This window comes from Sceloporus occidentalis, unplaced genomic scaffold (assembly GCF_023333645.1).
Source record: "Sceloporus occidentalis isolate IW3139 unplaced genomic scaffold, rSceOcc1.0.p SCAF_8, whole genome shotgun sequence".
Lineage (NCBI taxonomy): Eukaryota > Metazoa > Chordata > Lepidosauria > Squamata > Phrynosomatidae > Sceloporus > Sceloporus occidentalis.
The window spans coordinates 8,527,955-8,550,048 of record NW_028316988.1 but is presented as its reverse complement, the minus strand read 5'-3'; the positions used below and the strand labels follow the sequence as shown (position 1 = coordinate 8,550,048).

General features: G+C 44.8%; 1 protein-coding gene across 2 annotated transcripts in view; it reads right to left on the bottom strand.

The window, feature by feature from the left end:
- Positions 1-22,094, bottom strand: part of LOC149307783 (solute carrier family 2, facilitated glucose transporter member 1) — a 26,426-nt gene extending 4,332 nt beyond the window's left edge. Inside the window, exons 1-9 of one of the 2 annotated variants that reach the window (XM_089534423.1) lie at positions 21,801-22,094; positions 8,861-8,956; positions 4,696-4,856; positions 3,550-3,790; positions 3,234-3,396; positions 2,062-2,249; positions 1,384-1,488; positions 1,062-1,163; positions 390-593 (exon numbers count right to left, since the gene is read on the bottom strand). In XM_089534423.1, coding sequence (XP_089390549.1) covers positions 390-593; positions 1,062-1,163; positions 1,384-1,488; positions 2,062-2,249; positions 3,234-3,396; positions 3,550-3,790; positions 4,696-4,856; positions 8,861-8,956; positions 21,801-21,827 — 1,287 coding nt within the window. In that variant the 5' untranslated portion in view covers positions 21,828-22,094. The remainder of the gene's footprint in view (positions 1-389; positions 594-1,061; positions 1,164-1,383; positions 1,489-2,061; positions 2,250-3,233; positions 3,397-3,549; positions 3,791-4,695; positions 4,857-8,860; positions 8,957-21,800) is intronic. The other variant, XM_089534424.1, reaches the window with a different exon arrangement.

Genomic DNA, 22,094 nt, shown 5'->3' with positions numbered 1-22,094 from the left:
TGAAATGTAGGACTGTGTCTCTTTCCAAACTGGTGTTCATCTCTCCCAGGCAAAAATAATCTCCTAACTCAAGTGGCTGAGCTTCAGTTCTTCATCCACCATGTCCCCATCCAACAAGGGTAACTGGTGGCTTTCTGTTGTGAGAAGAAAAGGGGAATCTGCTCCATGTTTCAGTCTGAAACCAGTTGCTTTCCCCTTTTCCCAGTTGACCCTTCCCAGTTACATCCACTCCCTAAGGTTGATGCTCCCCAACCAGTTTTCTCCTTCCTTCAAGAAGAAAATGGAGCAGTAAAGAGGGGAACATACTGAGTCTACCCCAAGGGACTGAGCTCACAAAGGAAGGCGAATTGATCTCAAACTGAGCATTCTTGGCATGATCAGAAACTGACCTCAATGTACTGGAATCCCATCCCTACGATGAAATTCGACGTCCAGTTAGAGAGGCCAGCCACAGCGAAGGCAGCCGGACGTGGGCCTTGACTGAAGAGCTCCGCCACGATGAACCATGGGATGGGCCCTGGGCCAATCTCAAAGAATGCCACGAAGCCAAAGATAGCGATGATGCTGATGTAGGACATCCAAGCCATTTGGTCCTAAGCATGGGAAGAGAAAATGGGAAGGGTTACATGCACAGAGGCCATGGTTTTCATAGACTCTCCGTATTTTATCCAGTAAGCAATCTATAGTTGCTTAACCTGAGAGAGACTTAAACTTAAATAGTGAGCTCAAGTCAATATTTCGGCTATCCCTTCCCACGGCTAAGGCTGTTTTTCACTGTCTACAGCAGTAATTCCTAAACTTTTGGACTTCAGCTCCCAGATGCCCCAGCCAGCTTGTCCAACAGTCAACAATTCTGGGACCCAAAATCCAAAGTATCTGGAGGACCAAAGTTTAAGAACCACTGATTTACAGTATAGTTTGCTACTAATGGGTGGCATTCTTGCATCGATGGCTGCATATTAATCCCCCCTCCCATCCTAGCACCCTCCAGACATTTCAACCTAAAAGACACCCCTTTGCCCAACCCCTGGTATAGCGAAATTTAGCCATCCGCCACTCACCAGAAGCGCCAAGGCGATGGTCATCAGGACGGCACAGCCGGCCATGCCAGCCAGCCCCACGAGGTGGAGAGTCCTTCGTCCTGCCCTCTCCACCACAAACAGCTGTCGGAGGGGAAAGAGAATAGGAAAGAGTTGGACTACTCATCTAAGCGTGAGTGTTAAACAGAGGTCCAAGTGAACTTTTATGGACCACAACTCCCTGGGAAATGTCGTGCAAAAAAAGTTTACTTTAAAAGTATTAAAATAGCCTGTGGCATGAGATTCTCCACATGGCCACAACCACCCCATTTTACCCAGGAGGAAACAAAAGCAAGACACCCACCGAGACAACTGTGAAGGCTGTATTGACAACCCCAGACCCAATGGTGGCATAGACTGGCTGCTGGACCCCAGATTTTTCGAAGATGCTGGTTGAATAGTAGAATACCTAGAAAAAGAAGAAGAAATAGAACAGGTGAGTACAAGAAATAAGATTCCAAGGCAGATATTCCCCCTGCAAAAAGCCCTCTTCCCAGTTTTTACCCTCAAATGCCCAACTGAGGTCCAAGTGAGGTCTTTGGTTGAAGCAGGAGGTGACCAGATGTCAATTCCAGTTTAGTTCTGGTTTTACCAAAGGGCCTTCCCTGAATCTAAAATGGTCTGGGCAGAACATATGGTCAGCATGCCACCATACCTCCTAGAGGGCACTTGGGAGCATTTTAGGGCAAAATAAAAATGGTCCTAGTGGGATGCATGCAACTCACCAGCTGAATTTTGCACACCTCTTGTCTACAACATTGCATTTTGGGGGAACTGAAACATCCTCTGGGATTGTAGATTAGGGGGTCTTTCTTGGCAGTTGCAAAAAATATGTCAGTTTTAGGGAGGGTTGGAAACTGACATGCACAGTGTTAAGATGGAGGAAGGCTTCCTCAAGGTCCCAGATCTAGTTTCCATAGCCATGTCCCACCTTCTCAGCAACCTAACTAACCAATGCTCATGGCTGCAGCCCGTGACTTACTGCATTGATCCCCGAAAGCTGCTGGGAGAGTTGTAGGACCACGGCAATGAGGATGGGCTGGCGGTACATGGGTGAGCGGAAGAGCTCTGGGATGGTCACTTTCTTCTCCCGCATCATTTGCCGGCTCTCCTCCTTCATCTCCTGGAGGTCACTGCTGACGTCTGTCGTCCCTCGGAGCTTCTTCAGAACTGGGAAAGGGGCAAGCAGGGTATAAGAAGCTGGCTGGATTGGACAGAGCTACCCTAGGATTATCTTCACAGTCTAGAAGACCATTGGGTTAGGATAGTGATTCCCAACCTTTGGTCCTCCGGGATTTTTGGACTTGGGACTCCCATAATCGCTTTGATCTTTTGGAAAAGCAGTATATAAATAAAATTTATTATTATTATTATAATCCCCAGCCAGATTGGCCAACAGTCAAGAATCTTGGGAACTCCTTTGGCCCTCCTGGGTCTTTGGACCTCATCACCCACAATCCCCAGAAAGCTTGGCCAAGAGTCAAGAATTCTAGTAACTGGAGTCCAAAACAATGGAGGACCAAAGGTTGGGAAGCACTAGGTTAGGGAACAGCCTACATTACCAGTGTTGGTTTGAGTTTATTTTCTCTGATTTTATTTTCTTATCTTCCCTGCTTGTATTTTCTGAACACGCCTGATTCTCCCTCGATAAGCCGTGTTGAGTATGAAGACCTTTAGGGAAAGGCTTTCTCTTGGTCCCATCTTATTGAAACAGGCTTTCAGCTTTTTACTGGTGCAATGGGTGTGCTGTGTCTTAGATATTAAGTGATTTTAATGTGCTTTTAGCTGTTCTAAATTAATGTTTTTTAGGTGGATTGTTGTTTAATGCTTTTAAAACTTTTGCATTACCGGTCATGCTAGCTATATTTAATGCACAATGGGAGAAAAGCGGGATATGAAGAAAATAAAGAATATAATTCCGTGTGCCCATATACCCACTGCTTTGGGCATGGAACATTTCTGAACCCTAGGAAATGTCCGCTGGGGTTTGAAAACACTCTGCTGTTCACGCCATGCAAGCTGCTTGGAAAATCTGGGCATGTCACATTTAAATAGGAAAGGGTTGCTCCCCTCCAAAAAAAAAAAAAAAAAAAAAAGGGTGCTTAGATGTATTGGGACTGCAACTCCCATCACTCTCAGGATCCTGGAGCTTACCGCTCTTGGCTTTGTTCTCTTCATTGCGGTTAATGAGGAGGAAGCGGGGGCTCTCCGGCGCAAAAGGCAGCAGAACGCATTGGATCAAGGCAAAGATGAAAACAAAGCCCAGCAAGAGTGGCCAAAGATTCTTGTTCCCCATAAGCAAATCCATGCCGAAAACCTACGGAGGTGGAAAAAGCACAGCGAACAGGCTTAGCCGAAGTTGGCAGAGGCTGGAAGCAAAGCACCATCAGGAGGGGTCAGACATACCCCAAGGTCTTATAGGACCCCATTTTGTACCCACGCTACCAGAAGCCATTGAAACCCAACTCACCTGTGCTATGAGGATGCCCACAACAATGCCAAGCTGATGGAGCGTCCCCAGGGCTCCCCGAAGGGCCGTTGGTGAGACTTCGCCAACATACATGGGCACGAAACCTGTGGTGAGGCCGGAATACGCCCCGATGATGAAGCGTCCGAGAATCAGCATCTCGAAAGAGCTGCCCATTTTGGAGAAGCCCATGAGGATGGCAGCGAGGAAGGCCAAGCTGTTGGACATGAGCATGGAGTTCCGCCTAGAAAGGAAAAGATTGGATCAGGATTCAAAGGAACGATGCAGCCATGTGGCAGGGCTCAAGGTTTCCTTGGCTGGCACAGGAGCATGAGGTCGTTTTTGCCATGGTCAGATGAGAACCCAAATTGTGGCTTTCTCTGAGGCGCAGTCTGGGCAGCAGATCAGGAAGAAGTCACACTTTGCTCAAGCTTCTCTGAGGTTCCATGACTGCAACCCAACACAGCAACATACATCTAACCAATGATAGAGGCCAAACCATTGTGATCACAGCTCAGAAAAGTTAGGTTCATTTTTTAATTTGGTTTACAATTGGCAGAATCCCCAAAACTAGCACTGGTCCTTGTTGGGTGAGAGGATTCTGGATGCTGTAGTCCAAAGAAGTAATGTTCTCAAACTCTGGGCCCTTTGCAACGTTCTGCATTGTGGCCTCCATCTTTTCCAATCTTTAAACAAGAGGGTGGATGGGCATCTTTCAGGATTGCTTGGGTTGTGGATTCCTGCATGGCAGAATGGGGCTGGACTATATGACCCTTGAGGACCCTTCCAGCTGTAAAATTCTGTAATGCTTTTTGTCCTGGGCATCTTGGTGATATGCACACCATGAACCTATTCTGGAGGTTTAGCAAGGAGCTATCCAAGATGGTGAACATTTGGGGGAACAGAAGCGAGCAGAATAGACAATTCCTTCAAAGCAATGGTTCCCAAACTTTGGTTCTCTGTGCGTTTCAGCTCCCAGAATGCTGGACAAGTTGGCTAGGAATTCTGGGATTTGACCTCCAAAACATCTAGAGGACCAAAGTGTGGCACCACTGCTTTAAAGTTTGCACTAAAAACCTGAAGCAGATTCAGTGCGACTGGCGTGAAAGCCATGATCTGGCACCACAGGCAAGAGATTGTGATACTCACCGTCCAAAGCGGTTGACGAACAGCCCGACTGAAAAGGACCCGATCATCCCGCCGACAGAGAAGATAGACACGGAGAGGGACCACAACGTGGTCAGGGTCCCACGGCTGATATACTCCCCATAGCGGTTGTACCACGTTTCATTGTAAAACTCTTCTATCACCTGCAGAGGGACGGCAAACAGGAACCTGTTGGATTGAATCTGGAAAGGGATCTTTTCTTAAAGGGCATTTCCAGCTCGCTCTTCAGGTTGAAAATACAGTATGACCCCTGTATCTGTGGGACTGGTACCCACGGTTTCACCTACCCACTGTCAACATAAATGGAGCAGTGAAATATTTTCAGGCTTAAAAGGACCCATTCAAGGCAATGAAGCCATGGTGGAGTTTAGCACTTTGGGAAGATGTACATCGTATTGTGCATCTCGGTTGGCAAGCTTGCATCATGAATTTTGTGCATTTCGGTTGTGCAACTGATTCAAGGTGACCCTTCTTTGTGGATTTGGGATGTTGTTGTACTTTGATAGATAGTCAACACGGCTATGAATATATTTCCTGGACACAAGATGGTTTGAGACTTCAAGACCAGGACTTGGTTTCTCCACCAGACGTGGCAGAGAAAGGTGGCACCCATCTAACCTGGTGAAAGAGGAGACCAAAGAGGAAATGGAAGATAGCTGGATTCTTCCTTGTCAACTGTTGCCGATTAAACACATAAACACACAGAGAGACACACACAAACAGAAGGCGAGCTCTCTCCAGAAGCCTGGTTGCTTGCTGAGTCACGATGGGAATGCAAGAATGGAGAAAGGAGACACCCGGAGGGCAAAGCAACAACCGGACGGCCATCCAGTTTCTCCCCTGTATCTAATTCAGAATTTCTGCAGGGAAGAGATCGAGTGCTGTTGTCTTAGGCTAACAAAGGGCTCTCTCTGCTGTTTTTGTTTTTCCCTCTCCCTGTGTGTATTTCAAGTAGTTTAGCAAACACTTTTTGAAAAGTGAAGGCAGGGTTCCAAGAATAATTCACAAGCCATGAAGCTCTGAATCATGTTGCATGTTCAGAGTGACCAATGGGCCTTCCTTTCGCTACGTTCTCGGTCCAAGGAAAAGGCTAAGCCCAAAGTTTTTGGACAGTTTTATTATATTTATGATTTTCATGTAAAGAAATGGGAGTGTGTTAAGGACACGCAGGTCTAATATTAGTATTCGTCCCAAAACGGTGTAGGTATTTGAGTGTTGGACTGCATCTCTGGAGAAGAGGGTTCGATTCCCTGTTTGGCCACGGAAACCCATTGGGTGACCTTAGGCAAGTCGCACTCTCTCAGCCTCAGAGGATAGCAATGGCAATCTCTGAAGAAACTTGCCAAGAAAACCCCATGATAGCATTGCTTGGAAATGACTTGTAGGCGCACAACAGAACCCCGTGGATTTCCTAGTTTTTTTTTTAAAGCAAGGAATACTCAAGAGATGGTTTTGCTAGTTCTGCCACCTTCTACTATGGTTTTGCCACAACAACGGCAAAGTAGAGACCTGGTGCAAGAAGGAGAAAATATTCTACACCTGCCATTTCATGCCTAGCTTCCACAACCATGCATAGAAATTGAAAATGCTATGGCATGAATAATCCTGACTTTGTCATTTATTTAGATAACCTTCCAAATGCTCCTGGAGACATTGCCTGAGAGTCTTAAAATGCAAAGCTCCGCCAGTGCCAATGCCAGTCATGGGTTTACCTCCCCACTTTTGCAGAAAACTATTTCAGACGTTAACAGTAAAAAAGGAGATTATTGCATCCTCTTAATTAGCCGTGGAGGAAGGAAAAGGAAAAAAATCTCTTTTCAGCTCAAATTAATATTTTAAGCACCAAGAGCAGAGCTTAGGATGTATTTACAGGAAGCTTTTGAGGGCATTCCTGAGCCATAAGCAATTGGCTGTGGCATGTCATTTTCATTGCTCACAACAACAAAACCTAGCGGGTTTATTTCAAGCACTTAATGAGGACCTTCAGGTCATTCTAATCCATCTACAGTTCGTGGCCATGCGCAAAGTGGAATGGTTATGATGTGGGCTGGCAAAGGAAACTCGGCACATCTTCGGCAGAAGATTCTCTTATTCTGGAATGATACAGGAGGGTTGGGGAAAACATCTGGGGCTAAAAGTTTGTGGCTGGGTTTCTATAGCTGAGCAGGGATTTGAACCTTGGTCTTCCAGAGTCCTAATCCAACTTTCAGACCACTGTGCCATACTGTTTCTCTCACTCTGGTTTCTTGTTGCTGTAAGGGTGTGCCATGGCTTTCCTCTGAGGCTGAGAGAGTGTGATTTGTCCAAAGGCATTCAGTGGGTTGCCATGGCTGTGTGAGGATTTGAACCTAGCTCTCCCAGAGTCTAACATTCAAACCACTACTGACTCAACGAAGCCTTAAAAGAGGTAATTTAGTCTTTTTTTACATATAAAGAGGAAGGAAACCAATGGGAATGATGAGAAATGACCCAATAATGGTTTTAGGGGGAAGGTAGAATAACCACCTGAGGAACCCCAGAGGGAACAATTCAGCCTTGAATTTAAATTATTGTAAGCTGCCATCTTGAATCCCATCTTGGGAGAAAGGCAGGAGATCCACTCATAAATAAAATAAATACAGACAGACATTCATACCCCTGTTCTATTACATCTACCAATGCTTACATCTCCTTCTCCCCCCTTAAAAAACCCCACTCTCTTCTTTAGGCTTTCCAGATCATTTTTAATGCCCTTTCCAGCAACTTTTGCTGCCAAACAAGGTCCAAAGTTTGGAGCAATCCGGCCTTAGATTTGAAAATCACCCCAGCCAGGCGCAAATCCCGTTCCAAAGTCCATCACAAGGGTTTCGAGTATTAACCAAACAGGGATGGCATTGATGCAAAAAGATCCCACATTCCCCAATGTTTTCAAAGCAGAGGAAAAAGTTTTAATTCTCCTGGGAACCAACTTAGAAAGAAATCCCATTAGAGCCAACAGTAAGCTGACTAACTGGACGTGCCATTTGGGCAGGGTTGGCTATCGGGGTGGGAGGTTGGGAAAGAAAGAATGTGGGAAGGGAACATTTATTGCCATCTTTGTTATTTCAGGATCTGATGCCTTTGGGGTACTGAGAGTGGACTCCCCTCCATCAAGGTTTGAATGCTGAAGCAACAAGAGGTAAATCCCAATTTTTTGTGGGTTTTTCAGACTATGTAGCCATGTTCTAGAAGAGTTTATTCCTGACGTTTCTGATGATCCCAGTGATCTGATGGGTCTACTCTGATCGTTCCCAACCTCTGGTCTTCCAGATGTTTTGGACTTTAGCTCCCATAGAGTTCACTGATATAAGCAGTATAGAAATGCACATTCAAGTTCTAGTGCTATGATTCCTGGCTTGTCCATGTTGCCCGGGGCTTCTATAGAAGCAGACGTCCAAAACAAATGGAGGACCAAAGTTTGGGAACCATTGGTCAGCTCTAACCAGGATAGTCAATATTCCGTATCCCTGGATTCAACCATTCATGGTTTGAAAATATTCCAAAAAGCAAAACCTTGATTTTTGTTTTATAGAAAGGATACCATTTTCCTATGCCATTGTATTTAACAAGACCTGACCATCCATGGATTTTGTTATCCATGGAGGCTCCTGGAACAAAAACCCACTGTAATACACTGATTCCTCCATATTTGCTAGGGTTAGGGGCACAAGACCCCCAAGGATATGGGAAAACCGCAAATAACAAAAACACCAAGTTTTTAGCTGAGAGGACACCTCTCTAGGAATCTCTAGGTCCAGTGCAACTCTGTGGTCAACATCTGACACACACTGACCATAGAACTGCATTGGAGGAGCTATAAAGGCCTAGTAGAGTATTCTCTCTAGGTCTTTCAGTGCAACTTTTAGTTAAAGTTGACCAGAAAGTTGCACTGGAGAACCTAGAGAGAACATACTAATTAAATCCATGAATAATCAAATCCGCAATATCAAAGCCACAAATATGAAGGGATGAGTGTAAAATTATTTTAGGCCAGTGTGTATGAAACCCACTGAAGAGGACGAGGAGGTGGAAATCGTTGGTAAAGCAGAGCAGGAGAATGGGGACCCCCTCCAAGCCCCATCCACGTCTCCTTAAGAAAGCTGAGATGCCTTATTTCAAAGGGTCTTACTTTCTGCGGGGCGTTGATGACTCCAGTGTTGTAGCCGAACTGCAACGAACCCATTACTGCTCCTCCAACCGCTAGCATCAGCCGAGCTGTCATCTGCTGAAAGGAAGAAAAGGACCCAAAAAGAGAGAAAGAGAATTCAGTCAGAAATTTCGAAGCTAAGAAACAAAAGCCAAAACAAAAACCCACGGCAAAAGTTACACTTTGAGCGCATGTTGCAATGGGCCTTCCAGCCAACTCTTGACTCAAGGCGGTCCTATCCTAGACTTTTCTTGGCACGCCTTGTTTACAGAGTGGGTCTGCCCCCATTCCCTTCCTCTGAGGCTGAGAGAGTGGCACGCACTTAAGATCACCCAAGTGGCGATTCAAACCCTGGTCTCTCGGAGTCCTGGTCCAACGTCAAACCACTACATATTGAAAGAAGCTTACTTGCTAATTAGCTTACTTGCTGTTCACCGCTATGATCTTTGGAATAGCGGTATATAAATAAAACATATTATTATTATTATTATATACTTGGGAGTGTAAACTCTGGTTATAGCCATTTGGTGCTACTTTAGCTTGCCAAGGCTCCATCCTTTGCAATCCTGGGATCTGTGGGTTGCTACAAAATGTGTAAAATGTGCTACCATTTTGCAATGAGGGACAGTGCAGTATAGAAGTCTGAGCAGTGGTCAGCATAAGCCAACTCTCTTTCCAGAAAGGTTTCTTTCAAGGTCCTGGGAAAAAGAATAACATCATTGCCTCTAGTTAAGTCCCCCCCCCCCCCCACAAGTTGTCCAACTCCTTTTGTTGAGATTTAAAAAAAAACGTATTGGAAATTATGCTTCTTTCAATTAATATCATCATTTGGGCTTCGCTGGGATATTACTCCTTTAACGCTGACCGCCTCACATGCTTCCTTTCGAGGAGAGAAAGGTGAGGCTAATAGGTTTGCTTTGCTGGTTTTAAAAAGAAGCAAATTAATTAAGAACAGTTTGCTAAGGACATCCGTTCCAATACAAAAATGCCCACGTCATTATCCATGGCGAACAAAAGGGGCAGAACTGGGCTCCGGTTTAACTGGGAAGGCCAAAGAGCTTTGGCCAAGTCCCTTTTCCCAGACCACCTAAGCCAAAGCAACAATCCGGCCCTTGTTTCGGACAGAGATCAACAAGGGCAGCCCAGTTTGGGATATTTGCCCAATGCTCATCATCATCCATAGACTCTCTGGAGTTATGCTTCATCCCCTGCACAAGCGAGCGAGCAAGCAAAGGGGGATCTGATTTTCGTGGCCCAGCATAAGCTGCTTTCGATCCTTCCCATGAACCTCCCTGCGTCGCACACACTCACTCATTGTTTTGGGAAAAAGGACACAATGGCCCTGGTGCCGGCCTAATCCCAGACGGTGTATCTTGGTTTAGAAAGAGAAGGATTGCAGGACTACCAACCCACATGAATCAGATTGAGACATCAGCGCAATCGGGTTATGCTATTGTCATGAGATTCTGCAGCAATCTTTCCTTCCTTCCTTCCTTCCTTCCTTCCTTCCTTCCTTCCTTCCTTCCTTCCTATCTCCCTTCTTTCCTTCCTTCCAACCTATTTGTGGAGGTTTCTCAGAATAAAATTAGTTCAGAAAGGGTTTGCCATTGCCTTCCACTGAAGCTGTGACTTGCCCAAAGACACCCAGTGGGTTTCATGGCTGGTCTGGAAATCAAACCCTGGTCTCCATATGTAGAGAGACTTTGTAGCACCTTTGAGACTCACTGAAAGGAAAAAGTTGGCAGCAGGAGCTTTCCTAGACTTCAGTCTGCTTCCTCAAATGCATCTGATGAAGTAGGCATAAGTGTACGAAAGCCCACGCTGCCAACTTATTTCTTTAGTTAGTCTCAAAGATGCTACAAGATCTCTCTGCATACTGATTCTACAGACTAACATGGCTATATCTTGAATTCGAGCACCTGATCTCCATAGTTCAACGCTCCAACCACTATGCCATGCTGGCTCTCCTATCCAGAAATTAGGCCCAGTAAACCTCAAGGGATAAAGCTACAAAGGAGGTTGTCGGAACAAGGGACCAAGGCGGAGATCTAGGGTGACCTTTCTCTTTCCTGGCCAACCTTCCAGGTAAGCAAGGAGGAAGCATCTCCCGCAGTCTTGTTTTCTCTTAATCTCAAAGACACACTCGAAGCCAGAGGAGGTTGGCAGCCCTTCACAGAAAAGTGGAGTACAACGGAAACCGGAGACATTGTCCGACACATTTCAATTCAAATGGATCTTGTTGCATACACTGCAAAAAGCTATTTTTTAAACAAAACATACGAGTGATTTTGAGTAGATTTGGAAAATGTGGATGGCTTTGGAGATGTGAACGCACAAGACTGTGTGTAAGAGAAATGCTTTGTGCCGCTTCCTCCTTCCAAGCCGGGCCTGTCCCAAGAAGCTGATACAGATGGCACATTGGCTTTGTTTATTTTTCTGACTCACCTGGCACATTGCAACGTAAGAAAAGGACGGGACACACTGACACAAACACCGATGACCTCACCTTAGCATTCCCTGCTGTTTCATGAGAAATGTTTTGCATCAAAGCATCATAAAACAAAATCATTCCACCGATGCAAAGGTTGTGGCAAGGATGCGCCCTTTTCTGGGCAAAGGGTACAAGAAATTGTCATGCAGGATTAAACTGGTTCCCAACCGTAAAGGGAAGCGCTTGGCACAGTTGGCTTCCTCCCAACCAGACTTTGAACACTGCATTGCAACTCTGGCATGGGTGCAAGAACCTCACCTGATCCAACAGGCAGTGGTGATCTTTATACCCCTAAATGTCCTATGCCATTGATACATGAGGGACATCTACTCGCCAGAACTTCAATAACCTCACAATCCAAAGCAATGTAGAGAAGCAAGACGGGACCTGCTTTGCTGTGGCTCCCCATTTGCAAAATGCCCTCTCTTTGGTGGCACTCACGTTGGTCTCCTTTTGGCACCAAAAGGAGATTGCTCAACATCCTTTTGGGACCACCAAGGCTTGCCTAGTCCCCAATCCCTTGGTTATGATGCATTATTTTCCAAGCTTTTCCATTGTCTGTATTCCTCTCCAAGCTTTTTTGACACAGGGACCTGAAGAGTATATTTTAATAACAAACACAACTCTGCAGTAAAGTGAATACATCTACTAAATCTAACATCAATACATTTACTACAACAGATCATACTCTCCTCAAATCCTGACTCTTAGGAGAAGATGTCTGTTGCATCCCTTTGCTGCACAGAATGTACCTGCTTCCAAGTAAGAGGCACATTGAAAACAAGGGCTTGGTGGCCAGACTAAGAGTTGTTGTTGTTGTAAGAACATATATGCAAGTACAGTACATAAAATTCATAATGGCCTGCCTGCTAGTCAAAACCCATAAGCAGACTGAACAACCCTTGCAACATATTCAGGGACGTTCCTAAGAGAATGTCAACACTTTGGTGAGGCGGACATGGCTTGTCTGCTGAGTAACAGAAGCTGCCAGCTGAGTGGCTAGAGAAAACCCGTCAAGGTGTAGCGTGGGACGGGGCATGCCAACCATCTGTCTGTTTCGCCGTTGCGTAATAGCTATTCATCACCATCACATGCCCTGGCTCAGCGAAGGACGGAAGGAGACACACACACACAGCCAGCCTCTCCTGACACAGCTTACAATGCGCCTCTGAGCTGGCAACACAGAGGAAGAAGCACGCAGCTGAACAAAGGCCCCAGATTCAAATCTCAATTCTTCCAAATGGTTTTACAGCGCTGTATTCTAGCTGTGGGTTTAGGTGTTATTAAGTGTGTTTTGTATTTTTAAACATGCTGTGCCCTCTGCAAAGAGGAAAGGCAGGAAAAGACATAAAATTTATCATCATCATCATTCCAGGAGCTGAAATGAGCACTCAGCAAACTGAGTGATGGCAGATTTTCTCCCACAGAGATGATAGATAGATAGATAGATAGATAGATAGATAGATAGATAGATAGATAGATAGACAGACCGACCGACCATGGATTACAATTCCCTCTCTCTGTATACTGTTATATACTATATACCAGTGATGGCGAACCTATGGCACGAGTGCCAGAGGTGGCACTCAGAGCCCTCTCTGTGGGCACATGTGGCATCGCCCCAGCACAGAGTTTGCCAGAGTTTGTTACTAGAAAGCCAGAGAGACATGGCAATTTGCAATAAACAAGTGGGTTTGGAGTTGCACTTTGGGCACTCGGCCTCTAAAAGGTTCATATATACTCTCTATATACTCTATATAGAATATATATTGTTTATATAAAGGTCATATACTATATACTGTTCCTCTGCAGCTAATACTCAAAGTTCAGGTTGTCCTTAAACATTTTTTAAAGTTATCAACCAGCAAAATGACTGGTCTGGAAGAATGCGCTCTTTATGCCCTGTGGCAGGATGGAAAGAGGCAGGGAGAGATGGAAAGCTGAGAAAGAAGATCTGAAAGGGGGCCTGGTTTTCCTGAGCCTTCTTCCTTGGAAATTAACCCCTTCGAGGGGCCAAGCATCACCCACTAAACTGGCCTCCCACATCTCGCTTCCAGACATGACTCATGCGGCTTTGCACAGGGTTTATGGCTCTGCGCTGATCCACACACCCGTCTGCCTTTTTGCTCAAGAAGCCTCCAGCCCTTGACCTCAGATCTCAAGCCTTCTTTTTGGAGGGGCCTGTCCTCTGACAGCCTATCAGCTCCAAAATCCATGGCGGCAACTCCCTCTTCTCTGAGCATGGAGCATCATGCTCCCCTTTCCCCTACATCCCTTCACATTTGCAAGACTCATACATGCGGCAACTCCCTTTGCAGACTGGGAGGGAAGTCTTGCCTTGCAGATGTTTGGACACAACCAATGCTGGAAGGAGCAGCAGTGTGTTTTGTGTGCAGCTGCCAACTGGGACACAGTGAGCATCTTCTGGACTCCCCTTTTGAAACTCTGCCCTGATGCAGACTCACGCTCAATTCTCGCTCCCCTCCTTTAAAAGAAAAACAATAATCCAAGGCTACAGAGAGAGAAAATAAGCAACTCACTGCCAGACAAAATGTGAGCAGATAGCGGCTAAAGACTGGCCGCAGAGCGTATCAAAGTGAAATACCAACGCTTCCAATTAAACCTTTGCCATCCTACTTTTTCAGCTGCTTTCTAAAATGTCCCGGTTCCCCTCTTTTCCTTCTTGCTTTGTCCTCAGCTTCCTTCAATCGCTGCAAACTGAATCCAACTAGTGTTGCATTCAACTGAGACTGCATCTGAGCAGCAAAAATAATCCAGTTTGGCTGCAAAAATAACCTAGTTTGATAGTACTTTTAAACTCTCATGGCTCCATCCTGTGAAATCCTGGGGGTTATAGTTTTCTTGTGGCATCAGAGCTCTCTGACATAGGAAGCTAAATATCTCACAGAACACCAAATCCCAGATTTCCATAGCATTGAGCCATGGCAGCTAAAGCAGTGTCAAACTGCGTTAATTCCGCAGTGTAGATGCAGCCCAGTTCATCAGAGAGGAGGAGGAGGTGGTGGTGGAATCTTATTGATATTGTATTTTATTGGTTTATTTTAATGTAAGCTGCTTCGATCGTTCGGAAGAGTGAGATATAAATAAATATTATTATTATTATTATTATTCCCTGCAGACTCAAGCAAAAGCAAGTTGCTTGGCAAATTGTGTCCTGGTTTCCATCTGTGAAACGTTGGAGGATAAAAAATAACATAGCAGTAGTAGTTTGAGTATTGGATTAGGAGTCTGGAGACCAGGGTTCAAATCTCAACTCAGTCACAAAACCCGCTGGGTGGCCTTGGGCAAGTCACACACTCTCAGCCTCAGAGGATGGCAATGGCAAACCCCCTCTGAACAAAACGTGCCAAGAAAACCCCACGACAGGTCCACCTTAGGGTTGCCATAAGTCGGGAAAAGACTTCAAGGCACACAACGACAACCAAGTAACACAGTGAAGATCCAGCTCTTAAAAATGGACTTTTGAGTCACACAGAATTGTTTGCCTGCTGCATTTAAGCAAGTAAGCTTTTGAATTATCCTGAATTCTTCACACACCAGGCTTAACCAAGCAAACTTTTTAAAATGTGAAATCAAAGGCTTTCATGGCCAGCATCCATTGGTTTTTTTGTGGGTTTTTCGGGCTCTGTGGCCATGTTCTGGAAGAGTTTATTCCTGATGTTTCGCCAGCATCTCTGGCTGGCATCTGCAGAGAAATGAAGACGCCAGCCACAGATGCTGGCAAAACGTCTGGAATAAACTCTTCCAGAACATGGCCACAGAGCCCAAAAAACCCACCAAAACCCTTTTTGAGTTATAGAAAAGTCTTCAACCGAGACACACAGCCTTGTAAGAGCAAGCTTTTTTGGGTGGCAATGAATTTGCTTTCCCTTTGCACACAATATAGCAGCCGAGGCATTTGCAAATGCAGGCTCAGTCTCTGCAAACTCTGTGTTTGAAATAAGAAAGCCAAAACATGACCCTGGTGGCAAACTTCAGATAATCTCCTGCGCCATATTAAGCCTGCAGCCCTATATATGCATGCATTTGTGAGGGAGCCTCAATGGGACACAGGTAGGAATATGTTGCTAGGGGGCAATCCTATACATAGGATCCAGAATACTCCTGAATACTCTTGGTTGCACTGTAAATTACCATTAAAAGGAGCATGTCTGTGATCATTCATGCTTTCTCTATCCTATTTGCTTTTTAAATGAACAGTTCCATGTGCGCATGTTTTGCTTTTGCATCAATGTATATACCTCCAATATTTCACACCCAATAAACAAATTACCTATTTAAGCCAGAACTAGTCAACACAGTCTGTTAGTTTTAGTACATTAGCATATGCCAAACCCTTTGAGGAAAGCAGTTCTTACACAGTTGCTAAATATATAACAATCACATTTTGGAATAGCGGTATATAAATAAAACAAATTATTAAATTATTAATTATTATTTTCACTTTTAATTCCCAGCAGTAAAAGAAGTTGGCAACCTTAGCTTAGCCACTACCATGAAGCTAGAAAAGGGGAAACTATCATTATGTTTTTAAATGATCGCAATCCATGGTGAGAGAAAGGCGGCATAGACATGGTTGTTGTGTGCCTTCAAGTTGTTTCTGGTGACCCTAAGTGGAACCTATCATAGGGTTTTCTTGGCAAGATTTGTCCAAAGGAGGTTTGCCATGGCTTTCCCCTGAGGCTGAGAGAGTGTGGCTTGAGTTTCATGGCTGAGCTGGGAATCAAACCCTGGACTCCAGGACTGTAGTTCAATGCTCAAGCCACTATGGCTTGCTTGGATAGCAATTACATTAATTCAATTAATAGCAGGCTGAAAGATGCACAATGTTCCGGAGTGGAAAAACCCCAGAGAAACAAACCTGCCTCTTAAGAGCAATTGTTTTCATACAGAGACAAGGTCTGCGGAGCCTGCGGCCCTCCTGGGGATCAGCAAAGCAGATTGCAATTTTGTCAAACAAGCTCAAAAATCTCTACAATATTTATTATTATCGCCTTGCAAAACAATGATTCGGGGCAACTCCCAACTGACCCCGGACTGGTCCTGAGAGGGGATCAAAGACAGCTCCATTGTACCTCTGAGGAAGGAGCGCAACGCAACACACCCACAAAGCACACACCCCTGCACCGCCCTCCCTTGCGAAGTGTTGATTTTAGTCCTATCGGTTTCCGAAATTGTGGCCTCTTGGAGTAAAGAAGGAAACCCGAGACCAGGGGCCACGCTTTCCGTTCCCCGCAGGGAGCTCCTAGCGGTGTGCGCCCGGTTGTCACGTCTCCGGTCCTTGTTCCAAACCCACACCTTCCCAAGGACTGAATGCAGCCAACACTGGCAAGAAGCCGGCCTTGCTCTTAACCGCAGGCAGCCTTCCAGAAAAAGAGAAGCGCGCAAGAGAGCGCATGCATGCACCATCTCTCTTTAGATTTGCAACCTGGATGTTGCAGCCTTCACAAAAACCTGGGACCATCACCCAAGCCATCACACAGACAGAGAGGGACACAGAAAGGGTTTAAGGACACGGTCGCACCATTTCAAAAGCATCTTGACCCAGAAATGCGCATGGACACACCAAAGCACACACAAGAGATGTGGCCTCAACTGCCCTCAGCTGTGGGCTGGGCCTTCTCAGGCAAAGAAGCCATTGCATTTTTCGCTTGCCGGAATCACAGAAGGAACATAAAAAACACAGGAGGGCTTGCAAAATGATGAATATTCAGCCAGGGAGGGAAGCCGTTGCATTTTTGATGCCAGAATCACAGAAGGAACTAAAGATAGAGAGTTTCCAAAACTATGGATATTGAGATGGGGAGGGAAGCCATTGCATTTTCCAATGCTGGAATCACAGAAGGAACTTATAAAACAGAAGGCTTGCAAAATGATTAATATTCAGCCAGGGAGGAAAACTGTTGCATTTTTTTGATACCAGAGTCACAGAAGGAACTAAAGATTGCAAAATTGTTCAACCAGAGAGGGAAGCCATTGCATTTTTCGATAACGGAGTCACCGAAGGAATTAAAGATAGTTTCCAAAAGTATTAATGTTCAACCAGAGAGGGAAGCCGTTGCGTTTTTTGATGCCAGAATCGCAGATGGAACTAAAGTATAGAGAGCAATCTTGTAGCCCCTTTGAGACCAACTGAAAGAAAGAAGTTGGCAGCATGAGCTTTCCTAGACTTAAAAGTCTACTTCCTCAGATGCATTTTAGAAGGAACTAAAGGTAGAAGGCTTGCAAAATTATGAATATTCAGCCAGGGAGGAAAAACGTCACATTTTTCAATGCCAGAATCACAGAAGGAACGGAAGATAGAGATTTTCCAAAGATTATTAATGTTCTTACCATTCAAAGACACCGACAAACAGATCCATGTTTTGTGCATGGCAAGTGGATTTAGGAACAGAGCTGCCAGGGGTAGTTAGCTGATGCTGGAATTTAAAAAGCACCAAGAGGGTGTTGTTGTGTGCCTTCAAGTCATTTCTGACTTATGGCAACCCTAAGGGCTTTTCTTGGCAAGATTTGTTCAGAGGGAGTTTGCCATTGCCTTCTCCTGACTCTGTAAGAGTGTGACTAAGCAGGGATTCGAACCCTGGTCTCCAGAGTCACAGTCCATTGCTCATCACTGTGGCTCTCTTTACCACGGATCAATTTAGAACGTATTGGAAGTAGCCAAGGGAGAATCGCCCGCAAAAAATAATGTGGTCTACCCCGAAAGAAGGAGTTTGAGGCCATAGTTTTCAGCCTGGCAGAGGAAAGAGAGGGCAGCGCATCTGCTCTCAGCATTTCATAAAAAATTCAATTCAATTCATTAATGCAGTCCTCAGGGAGAGAAAGAGAGAGAGGCATGCGTCGCACTGAAAGGCACTGCAGAGTTGCTTTTCTAAATGGGCTTTCCTTTTAAAATGCTAAACGCAGAAACATAGGGAAGGAGAAAACTGGAAAGGGTTAGGAGTAGCGGGAAAGACAGCATACAGAAGTGTGGGGTAGGCATATTTATTGTTGGTATGTGTCTTCAAGTCTTTGTTGTGCGCCTTCCATCCCTACTTATGGTGACCCTAAGGCAAACCTATCCTGGGGTTTTCATGGGAAGAGGGGTTCAGAGGGGTTTGCCGTTGCCTTCCCTTGAGGCTGAGAGAGTGTGACCATCCCAATGCAATCTGTGGCTGAGCGGGAATCGAACCTTGGCCTCCAGAGTCGTAGTCTAAAACTATGGTAAATCAACATTTATGTTATCCTATTGATGTTATCAATCAGTCTATTCTAGTTATCAATTCTGTTATCAACCAGTCTGTTGTAGTTATCAATCCTGTTATCATTCAGTCTATTCTAGTTATCAATTCTATTATCAACCAGTCTATTCATTTATCCATTCTGGTATCAGTCTATTCTAGTTATCAATTCTGTTATCAACCAGTCTATTCTAGTTATCAGTGCTGTTATCAACCAGTCTATTCATTTATCAATTCTGTTATCAATCTAGCAGACTAATAATCGGATCTAGGCCTCTCCTCACAACAGACGGAGGCTGTAAAGCTTCTAAAAGGGAGCCAAACCATCCAAAGTTACTCTAAAGTTAGAAATTAAGGCAGGCCATTACAAGAATGTGTTGAAAAATACACAGAGAGAGAGAGATCTTGTCTTTGCTGGAAGCTGATAAAGATGATGATAATAATAATAGTAAGATCTGACAGTAGATTAACTTCAGGGAGGGAGGAATATTGGGATCTTGGATTTAATTTTTAAGACCTCCAAAGATAATCTCCCCAGATGCTCTTAAAGGTTGTACATTTTTTGGTAGAGGACATCCATGAACACGCAACATTGATGGTGTTTTGCGTCCAAACAGGGAAAAAATTCCTGAGACACTGAAACCAAAGCAAAAAAAGAGCCAAAAACTGAACATCATGCGCCTTTTCTCTCTTCCGCTCTCTCTCTCTCTCTCTCTCTCTCTCACACACACACACACACACACAAAATTTTCCATTCTGACCCGGATCTGAGCAACCTTTGGCAGCCAGCGATTCAAAAACGCATCTGTGTTTTGCGTCTGTGTAATTTTGTGCACATGGCAATGGGGAGGAGGGGATGCCTATTAAATCCGCAAAGTCTGTACATGAGCCATAACAAGACATGCTCCTGTTTGTTTTAATTCCGGCCGCACATTTCCGCCTCTGTTTATTATGCACAACTTCATTGCGATCTGCACACACCCCTCTTTTAAACACAAGGCTCTAAGGCCGAAACCAATAAATGACACAAAATTAGAAATGTAGCACTGCGCTCCAAAACTATCGTCCCAACAATCCTCAACATGCAACCATTCATTTCATTTAAAACCTCCAGCGAAGCATAAACACAATTGTGCGCATCTGGGTGCCTTTACGTTGGCTGTCAACCGATGGAGACCCCATAAATTTCATAGGGTTTTCTTAGGTAAGGAATGCTCATTCCTTTGAAATTGTATATAGGCACACAGAGGAATGGATGGATATAGCTATATATGAATGATTAAAAAAGCAAACCAGCAGCGCTTCGCTCTGGTCCTGGAAAGATGTGGTCAATCATTAATCTATACAGCCAGCCCTCCGTCTCCAGACTCAACCATCCATAGCTGACTTTAATCTCCCTGTATCTCATATATAGATATATATGTATCTCATATATACAGTATATGAGATACGCACACACATATGTATATCTCATATCTATTTACCTATTTATCTCATATAGCTGTCTGTCTATCTATCTAATATACCCACACACACACACACACACACACACACACACACATTTAATAGTCCAGTGCTCCAACCACTACACCATTCTGGCTTATACACACACACAGGTATATCTCATATCTATCTACCTATCTAATATATATGAGATGCACACACATATGTATATCTCATATCTACCTATTTATCTCATCTATCCATCCACCCATCTACCTACCTACCATATATGTATATATATATATACACACACACACACACCATATATGAGATACACATGCACATATGTATAGCTCATATCTACTTATTTATCTCATATAGCGGTCTATCTCTCTCTCTCTCTCTCTCTCTCTCTCTATATATATATATATATATATATATATATATGAGATAGATGAGATAAATAGGTAGATGAGATATATGTGTGTGTGTGTGTATGTATATATGTATATGTGTGTGTGTGTGTGTGTGTATGGGGCACCATTTTACTATGCATTTACTAAGTATTTAATGGGACTCCACAAAACCCATGGGGATATTGAGGGCCCACTGTATCCCTGTGTATGTGAGATATATATATATATATAGATAGATAGAGATATATATGTGCACACTCTCTGTATCTGTACAGAAATATATATATATATAGATAGATAGATAGATATAGATATATATTGTGTGTGAGAGAGATAGAGAGATATTAACAAACAGAGCTTTTATATATCTATATGAGCTCTGTTAAGATCTCTGTATCTCTCTCACACACAAAAATATACATATATATTTCACACACACACATAATGAGCAAGAGGTTGCAGCTTCCCCCTTCTTCAGCTGCTCCAGAGGCAACATTTGTTTCACCTAAAACCAATACGTTTCCTATACAGATGAACCCTGTTAAGTTTGCAATCCTTCCCAAGGCAGCAGCAGCAGCAGCAAGGCCAGGAGCCCTCCCCTTCTGCCTTTCTGTATCCAGAACTCCTTCGGCCTCAGGTTCCTTCCTTCCTCTGCAAATAAAGGTCCCACTAAAAACCAAGAGACATTGATTTGGGGATTGCAGAGAAGGAACACAAGACCCCCTTCGTTCGTTCAGAGAGATCTGGGCTCAGAAAGGGAATCACATTCCACTAGGAAAGGATAGGGATCGATCCACTCCCTCCGTTTCTGAATGGCAAACCAACCAGACCCACTGGATCCCACTTGAGGAATGGCAGGGAAACCCTCTGGATTCCACTGGATCTCCCTCTCCTGCCTCTTCTCCATGTCCTCCTATTTCCCTTTCCCCTTCTCCCGCTCCTCCTTTTCTTTCTAGTTCCCCTTCTCCATTCCTCCTTCTCCTTCCCTTTCCCCTTCTCCCTCTCCTCCTTTTCTTTCTCGTTTCCCTTCTCCTCATTCTCCATCCCTCCATCTCCCTCTCCTTCTCCATTCACCTCCTTCTCCCTCTTCCCCTTCCCTTTATTCTTCCTCTCTTCCTTCTCCCCCTTCCTTCTTTTCATTCCCCTCCTTTCTCCTTCTTCTTCTCCTCCTCTTTCTCTCCCTCCCTCCCTCCCCTTCTCCTCCATTCTCCTTCTTCTCTTTCCCCTTCTCCTCCATTCTCCCTCTTCCCCTTCCCTTTCTCCTCCTCTTTCTCCCTCTCTTACTCCTTCCCTCTCTCTTCCTTCCCCTCCTCCTCCTCTTTTTTGGGTACCTTGCCTCCTCCTCCTCCGGCCTCCATGGCTGCGATCTCTCCTTTCTCGTCCTCCTTCTTCTCTTCCTCCTTCTCTTCTTCCTGGGCGCCGTCTCTCCTGGGGGGATCCTTGGGGGGGGCTTGAAGGGGCTTTTCCCAAGGAAACTGGGGGAGCCTTTCTTTCTTTCTGGTGGGCTTCCTCCTCCTTCTCTTACTGCTGCTCCTTTCCTCCTCCTCCTTCTCTTTCTTTTCCTCTTTCTTTCTCTCTCCCTTCTTTCTTCCCTTCCTCCTGATGGTGCTCTTTCTGAGTCTGGG